The sequence below is a fragment of the Eulemur rufifrons genome, chromosome 19 (genome assembly GCF_041146395.1).
Source record: "Eulemur rufifrons isolate Redbay chromosome 19, OSU_ERuf_1, whole genome shotgun sequence".
In the NCBI taxonomy this organism is placed as follows: domain Eukaryota; kingdom Metazoa; phylum Chordata; class Mammalia; order Primates; family Lemuridae; genus Eulemur; species Eulemur rufifrons.
In genome coordinates, this window is record NC_091001.1 from 44,191,945 (window position 1) to 44,200,568 (window position 8,624).

At 43.9% G+C, this 8,624-nt stretch overlaps 1 protein-coding gene across 3 annotated transcripts; it reads right to left on the minus strand.

Annotated features, from left to right (window-relative positions):
- Positions 1-2,359: 2,359 nt before the first annotated feature.
- Positions 2,360-3,362, minus strand: MTLN (mitoregulin). 3 transcript variants are annotated; one of them, XM_069494972.1, is made up of 2 exons: positions 3,022-3,362; positions 2,360-2,407 (listed from the first exon to the last, which is right to left on the minus strand). In XM_069494972.1, exon 1 carries the CDS (start codon positions 3,318-3,320, stop codon positions 3,150-3,152), a length of 171 nt encoding a protein of 56 aa, XP_069351073.1. In that variant the 5' UTR covers positions 3,321-3,362; the 3' UTR covers positions 2,360-2,407; positions 3,022-3,149. The 3 variants fall into 3 exon arrangements, with proteins under 3 accessions (XP_069351073.1, XP_069351075.1, XP_069351074.1); XM_069494974.1 differs by having other exon boundaries at positions 2,370-2,407; positions 2,990-3,362; XM_069494973.1 differs by having other exon boundaries at positions 2,385-2,404.
- Between the last annotated feature and the right edge of the window lie 5,262 nt (positions 3,363-8,624).

The following is an 8,624-nucleotide window of genomic DNA, read 5'->3' on the forward strand; positions in this document are numbered from 1 at the left end:
ATGTACAAGGAGGGATGGAATCTCATATGACCAGGGAGCCCAGGATGCTGATGAGGTAGATCGGGAGGGTGGGACAACCAGTGATCTCCAGAGTGGGCAGTTCTATTGGAGATGCGGAGGATGTAAGCTGTCCTACAGAGGTGGGTTTAACTGCTGAGACTAAAGAGGCCAAGTACAATGTGACGATGAGTTCCAAGCCTGTTAATGACAAGGTCGGGATATGGTTGAAGCAATGTGGAATGGAGCAAGTGTGGTGTTCAGCTAAAATTGAAAACCACTGTTTTGAAACCTCTGTTTCATTAGCTTTTCTTTATCAGGAGAGAAGACACACGGCCGCTTCCAAGGCTGACTCCTCTCTGGCCTGGGCTGAATTCTGCATCTCCCTCCAGGACCTTCTGATTCCTTTTGGGATCTTCAGCCACTCTATGCCATTCTTAATCTCTTTTTCTGCCTACTACCTCTTCGCACTGTGCCTGTGGTGGGCATTTCCCCTTGACAGTACCTCTGTCCTCTTCGTTCTTCTACTTTTGCCCTACTTAAATGTAGTTGGGTTTTTCCCCTGAAAATACTATCTCACAAGGAGATAGTACATACTTTTTCTCTGTGAGCCAGCATTGGAAATGGAAGGCTGGGAGCCAGCAATCACAATGCGTCATATGCCCTGGAAATGACACACTGTTAACTTGTTGAAATATATTCCCCCACCCCAATCTGTCACTGCTGTTTTATCACAGCATCTACCTGTCTTGGCCCACTTCTTCTCTATTCTGCCTCCTTTTCTGCTCCATATGGGTAGTCATAACCCAGCTGCTTAACCAGGCACATTCTAACACTGTGGGGGCAACACATGCCTCAAGAAACCTACCTTATCTCAAAAAGCCTCAACTCTTTGAGCTTCAGTGAGGCCTGGTGAGTAGGCAAACAGCATGGAGCTCTAAGAACCAACGTTTAAATCCTTAATTACTGCATTCAGAGAGGAAAACAAAGTTGGAAGTAATAGGGTTACATAATGTTCCCAGCATAAAGGAAGGGGGAAACTTTTAGTTGACGCCATCATTTGCCAATTACAGGTGGTCCACCATCACTTTCTAAGTATTTTTGCCCATTAACTTTCTACCACCTGCCCTCTGCATCCTCCAGAGCCATTGATGTCTACAGCCTTTTCTGAATTCTCAGATTTTACCTCCAGAGTAGTTGATGATGCCAGTTTCTCCCTTGAAATTCTCCTTCCCTTGCTTCTCTAATACAAAATTTACCAAGTTTCCAAACTTTTACTATTGCTGCCTTTCTCAAGTTTCTCCAACTTTTCAGCCCTTGGTTCCCTGCTCTGACCTCTCCTGTGACTACCCAGCCATTCTCCTGGCTTAACTAGCACATCCAAGCAGATCCCCTCCAAGATCTTTCTAGCCTACTTGAACCTTTTCTTCAATTCCAGCCTCATGGTTTCAATTCCCTAGTGGATATATTCAATGGGTGACCTCACTGTAGAACTCAAACTCAATGTATCTAATCATAAACAATTCATTTTTTACTTTTAATTTTTAAATTTTTTTTTTATATAGATAGGGTCTTAATCTGTCACCCAGGCTGGAGTGCAGTGGCATGATCATAGCTCACTGCAGGTTCGAACTCCTGGACTCAAGTGATCCTCCCACCTCAGTCTCCTGAGTAGCTAGGAACTACAAGTGCACACCACCACACCCAGCTGATTTTTTTATTTGTAGACAAACGGTCTCACTATGTTGACCAGGCTGGTCTCAAACTTCCGGCCTCAAGTAATCCTCCTGGCTCTGCCTCCCAAAGTGCTGAGATTACAGGTGACAGGAAATTAATCTTAATAGGTGTGAATGAGCAAGGGCAGTGTTCTAGAAAACATCTCTTGCAAATCAAAAATAACCAGGGACTTGTTCACTCAATTAGATATAGTTGAGATTTATCACTAAGCTCTACTCAAGAGGGTTTCTACTTCACATGTATATCCCATAATAAAACATAAAGAAAATTTTTGCCAGTAAAAACTTAAACTCTGACTCGGAGTATGTTGCCACTCTTGGAAGAGCAAAGGTTTCACACACATCACCCTTACCTCTGTTATGTTTGCACAGCCCCTTGCTTTCCAACAGGTCCAGTAAAAGGACCCAGGATGGTCCCTCAGGCAACTCTCCCTGTCGCTGTACCAAGGAACCTGCAGAGGTTCCTCTGCTCAAAAACACTAATGTATCAGTTTAGAGAATCCAGATCTCTTCATGCAGTAAACTGCATGGCAGACAAAATACTTCCTTTCCCTTTTGAAACAAAAACATTCAAAGATATTTAGAAGTTTTTTATTTTAAAAATAAAATTGATTCATAAAGTGCAAGAAGAAATTATTTCTTTCCTGTGCTCCATATCCATCTTCAACAAGCTGCTGGAAACAGAAAAGAGAAAAAAAAAAAATTAGAATACATAATCTTTAACCTCAAATTTTATTGTGATGCTAAACCATGAACTATAAGATCCTGATGTTACAAACAAGAAAATTGAAGCCTTGAAAATTTATGGTGCACAGCTCTGATGAAAAAGCCAGGACTAGACGCAAGAGCCCCGGACTTCCAGACCACTGCTCTTTCCACTTATCAGGCTCCCAGCAACAGACTGGAGAATTCAGATTGCAGTTTACCAAACGTCAATGCAAAGATGTTCTATGGTGTTACTGAGAATATTACCGAAAAGAATGCTAAGTGCGGGGGAAAAAGGTGGCAGGAACACCTCCTCCGCCTGTTCTTTCCGGTATTTTTCAGTGTGAAGTTTAATGTTTTCAGGGCACAAAGGCATTGCACGTGGTAAGGCATTCCCATTAAGCACCCGCAGTGAACTAAACTAGGATACCAAGGAGCAAGGTATTCGGGAAAACAAAACTTTCTCCCTGTTCTGGTGTCTGTGGGAACAAGTCTCCTGCAAGCTATCCAAAGGCTGCCCCCCAAGATATCCGCTAGACCCCAAAGCCTACCCTTGGAGTGCCACTGGCTATGTACTGCTCACCGACACTTGGGGAATAACCCATCGCGACAGGCGAGGAGTGTGTGGCGAGCCTGGCTCAGGCTGGAGCTCCCGTGCAGGGATGGCAAGGTGGCCACGCGGAGGTCGGCGGGGGCCGAGGACGGGGAGTCTCAGGCCAGGTCCAGTTTCTTCTGCGTCGCTGACAGCTTGTCCTGTAGTCTCCGCTTCCTCCAGTCCAGGTACCGCCTCCGCAGCCGGTTCGCCTGCCATCCCACTAGCACCCCGGAGGCGAAGGCTACCAGCACCGACAGCTGCAGTGTCCTCTCGGTCACATCCACCATTGTGGCCACCAGGCTTGCAGCACAGCACGATCTACGGCGCGGCGGCCGGGTCAAATGGCGCAGAGCGTTCACCGGGAGGGGCGCGGGCGCGGGGCGCAGAGGACGCAAAGACGGCGGGGCACGCCCAGCGCCGCCTCTGGCGCGTGTGTGGTTTCCAAACTTATTGTCATGTCTCTGTAGCCTTCTCCTGAAGACTTTCCCAGCCCTTGGATGGCCCCATCTTCCCTATCTCTGAGCCTCTGCAACATTTATTGTTTGACATTAATCAGATATTGTCTTGCATTTTTAGCTAACATTGGGGGCGTGTCTCACCCAGCTGTAAACTCAACACCTCTTTGTATTGTGAACTAACATAAAATTTTAAGCTCCCCCAGCCTGAATAGACCCCCTCTTGGCCAAGGGAGCCCCAGGAAAACCTTAAAGCTGAGTTGCCGGCCATGAGGAGAAGGGAGGTCAGAGACTCCTACTTACGCCCTGTCCCTTTTGGAGTTATTCTTTGTAATAATCGGATACAAAATCATTGCCAGGACGAAGGCCATGCAAGGTAAAGGGTAAACCACACCTGGAGGTCATCAATGTACTTAACAGATCACTTGAGTTTGGGTAAATGTCTGGTGGCTTGCCTGTGATGAACAGGCATCCTTATCTTAACTCAAAACGTTTCAAAACCTTCATTTCTTTAACCAATTACAAATCAAAGAATCTTTAAACCCATCTATAACCTGTAAGCCCCCATCTCCTTAGAGATGGCCTGCCTTTTCTGGCCAAACCAATGTACAACTTCTATGTATTGATTTATGATTTTATGCGTAAATCCTGTCTCCCCAAAATGTATAAAACCAAACTGTAACGCAACCATAGTGGGACCACTTGCTCAAGGCTTCTTGGGCATGGCTCTTTGGGCCATGGTCACACATCTTTGGCTCAGAATAAACCTTTTAAAATTATGTTACAGAGTTCTTTTCCATTGGTAATATTTTCTCTCAGCAATAGAATGCAAGCTGTTTGTGGAACTTTAAATTTTCTGGTAAACCATCTTTGTAAAAAAATAAATAAGAAACGTAATTGTTTATAATAATATATTTTACTTATCCCAATATATTCAGGATGTTTTCATTTCAACATGTAATAAGTTTTAAAATTATTGAGATATTTTATTTCTTTCAATAATAAGACCTTGAAATCTGGTGTATATTTTACAACTAACATCAATTTGAACACTGAATTTTCAATGGAGATACGTAACAGTGTCTAGATTTCATAAAAGTTACAGTTGAAACATTAGATTCATATACCCAAGTTGTTGCAAACACACATTTTTGCAATAACTGAGTTGGGTGTCAATTTTTAAATTAAATTTAAATTCATTTAAATTTTTTAATAATTAAAAGTCTGATTCTTTGGTTACTCTAGCCACATAGGGGACTAGAAGCTACCATACTGGACAGCACAGGTCTAGGGGGCCATGCTGTGGCAGAATTAAAACAAAGTCAGAATTGTTGGGAGAGGAAACAAACACATATGTTTCTAATGATAAAAGTCATTATGTTTCACCCTCCCTCCCCCAGCGATTGCTACCTCCTGGTGTTAAGGCCTTTGGGTAATGCCCTCCCCTTGGGTGTGCGCAGGACCTGTGACTTGCTTCTAAGAGAATAAAGCAAAGGTAATGGGATGTCACTCCTGTGATTAAGTTATACACAAATTCTTAGCAGACTGAAGACTCTCCTTGTGGCTTGCTGAAGTGGATGTGGTGGAGAAGCTCACAGAGCAAAGAACTGCAGGAAGGCCTCTAGGAAGGGCAGGATGCCTCCAGCCAACAGTCAGCAAAAAACTGGAGCCGTCAGTCCTACAACCATAAGGAAATGAACTCTGCCAGACCTGAATGAGCTTGGAAGCAATCTCTTCCCCATTTGAGCCCCGAGATGAGAACACAGACTGGCAACTTGATTGCAGCCTTATGAGATCCTAACAGAGGACTCAGCTTAATTGTGCCTGGACTCCTGACCCATGGAAAGTGGGAAATTTAAAAAAGTATGTCATTTTAAGTGACTAAGTTTGTGGTAATGTGTTACACAGTATAAGATATGGGAAAAACCAGAGTGTTTTCCCCACTCTCTCAATATAGATCATCTCTGGTCACCACACAATACGCTCAATACTCTGACACTAGATGTCTGTGAGTGTGTGCGTTTGTGTGTGCATGTAGAGGGTTCCTACACACCAACCAATTCTGCAGAGGACACCAGCTGGGTGTTCTCTGATTCGATTCAATTCTGACCCTTATCTTCCTAAATATAATGTCAGATTCCACAGGCTGAGGGCTCAGTCCCACAAGACTGCCTCCTACTTCTGATGCTCATCGCAAGCAGTAAGTTGCAATTTCTGATGAATTTACTATAAATCAGGGATTCCCACACCCCCCTCCTTGGGATCAGTTAATTTTCTAGAGAGGCTCACAGAACTCAGGGAAATACTTCACTTACTTTTACCCATTTATTGTAAAGGATATTACAAAGGATACAGATGAACAGCCAGATGGATATGGTAAGGCTTGTGGGAAGGGGCGTGGAGCTTCCCTGTCCTGTTTGGGACCACCACCCTCCAGGAACCTCCATATGTTCACCTATTCAGAAGTGCATCCAAACCCAATCCTTTTGGGTTTTAAAGGAAGCATCATTACATAGGCATGATTGATTAAATCATTGGCCACTGGTGATCGGCTCAACCTTCAGCCCCTTTCTCCTCCCTGGAAGTTGGCCAGCAGGGCTGGAAGTCCTAACCCTAATCATGTCTTGGTCTCTCCTGTGACCAGCCCTATCCTGAAGATATCTAGGGGCCCCCAGCCGCCAGTCATTTCATTAGCATACAAAAGGCACTCTTTTCACTCTGGAGAAGGATTTCAGGAGCTATATGCCGGGGAAACAGAGATGAAGACCAAATATATATTTCACAGTATCACACATAGTAATAGAAAACTAACACAGCCTGAAGGAAGGTCAAAAAGTAGAACCTGATCTCTTAGACTAGGAACAGGCCTGACCTAGCCTCTGTGCAGAGATTAGCAAATAGACTCTCATACTTGAGGTAAAAGGTATCTTAGCCGGGATATGAAAAAGACAGTGTTGAGTCCAATGTGAATTTACATCTGCCACACTTAATTTTTATTTATTCAACAAGTATTTTTTGAATGCTGTAGTAGGCATTGGGAATTTAAAGATGCATACAGACCAACATATGTGCTCAGACAGCCTAATGCAAAGTAAAAGAGATGGGGAAAAAAAGAATTATGATGCAGTGTGATCAATTGGAATATATATATAAATATGTAGCTTAGGCTTTAAAAAAGAGGAAAAAAACCCCTCAGAAACATTCTTTCTCTTAAAACTCATCCAACCTCTCAGCCAATCCTATTGGTGCTGTTTTTAAAATGTAGCCAGAATGAAACCACTTCTCACCACTGTACTGCTACCACTGTGGTCCAAGTTGCTAGTACCTCTCATCTGAGTTACACAATAGCCCTGATCGGGTGTCAGTGCTTCTATATCTGTCCACCACATTCTCTTCTCAGCACAGCAGCCAGAGTGGGCCTTGGAAATCAGAAGTCAGATCATGTCACTTGTGAAAGCTGATCATACAAATTAGGTCATTCTCGTCATACCCAACTAAAACAGAGTCGAGAGGGCAGAGGGGAAAAGCACTCAGGACACAAAACATGGCTCCAGAATGTAATTCTCTGCAAGCCTGGCCCTGAAACTGCCTGCTGTAACCTGAAACCATTTTTATCTATAGATGCTGAAACCATCTCCTGCAAGTCTAAGAATAGCTTTACCTACTGCCATCACTTACCAATCAAAACTTGGCTCCCTGAAAACTTACGGGTGCCTGTGAACTTTGTCTCAAGGAGCAGTATGTAACATTTCTCTTCTCTCACTCTCTCTCTCTTTTTTTTTTTTTTTTTTTGAGACAGAGTCTCACTCTGTTGCCCTGGCTAGAGTGCCGTGGGGCCAGCCTAGCTCACAGCAACCTCAAACTCCTGGGCTCAAGCAATCCTCCTGCCTCAGCCTCCCTAGTAGCTGGGACTACAGGCGTGCACCACCATGCCCGGCTAATTTTTTCTATATATTTTTAGTTGTTCAGCTAATTTATTTCTATTTTTTTAGTAGAGACAGAGTCTTGCTCTTGCTCAGGCTGGTCTTGAACTCCTGAGCTTAAATGATCCTCCCGCCTTGGCCTCCCAGAATGCTAGGATTACAGGTGTGAGCCACCGTGCCCGGCCCATTTCTCTTCTTTTAATAAAGCCTCTAACCAACTTTGTTCTTTGTTCTTCAGACATACCGAAGGCCACCCAGTCTGCGTGTATGCCCTGAATCGCAATTCTTTCTTGCCAAATAAAATGTTTTAATTTCAGAGATTTGTCTCTATATTTTATTTGCCTTCGACACACTTTTCTGCTCAAGCTCTTCAGTGGCCAAATCCCCTACAGTGGTCCCGAGTGCTCTGTGTGACAGTTCCCTCCGCTGGTCACCTCTCACAGGTTTGCTCACTGTCTCTGGGGCTCACTAGGCATGGTGCTGCCTTAGGGCACTTGCACATGTGGTCCCCTGCCTGGCAAACTCCTCTCCCAGATACCTCATGGCCAACTTCCTCATCTCCTTTAAGTTTTTGTCAACTGTCACCTTCTCAATGGGGCCTACCTGACTATTTAAAAATTACAAATCCACTCAGCCCCCACTCTCAGGCTTTTCTGGTCCCCAGGATCCTGTTCTATTCTCCTCCAGAACTTGCTGCCTTCCAAATACAGTGTGATTTACTTATTATTTACACTTATTGTTCATTGCCTGTTCCTCGTGCTAGAATATAAGCTGCAGGGATTTTTGTCTCCATTGTATACTGGTGAATCCCAAAGTACCTAGAACAGGGGTTGACTTATAAAAGACAATAGGTAAACATTTGGAATTGATGACTGTGGGGAGTGGTCAGGGAGAGGTTCTCAGTGGATGGCTGAACTTAATCTTGAAAGATAAGTAGGATGATCAGAAGAAGAAACTACGTTTCTCTGGATCTCAGTTTTCTTATTTGTAAAATAAGGAGTTTGGTATGACTCATAGCTCTAAGATATTTTAAAGAGCCATTTTGGCAGTCTGAAGTTGTATACTTGGGCCACTGTTGTGACTGCAAATTAGAACCTCACTCAGATTTCTGTCCTCATCCCTAAGATGCCTTTCAGCTAAAAATAAGCCAGATCATGTACACTGGAGCCTTGACTATGGGAAAACCCTAGACACACCCTGGCAGAGACCATGG

What these genes read in the sequence shown, in the direction of transcription:
- MTLN (XM_069494972.1), bottom strand. Translation starts at nt 3,320, where the DNA reads ATGGTGGATGTGACCGAGAGGACACTGCAGCTGTCGGTGCTGGTAGCC.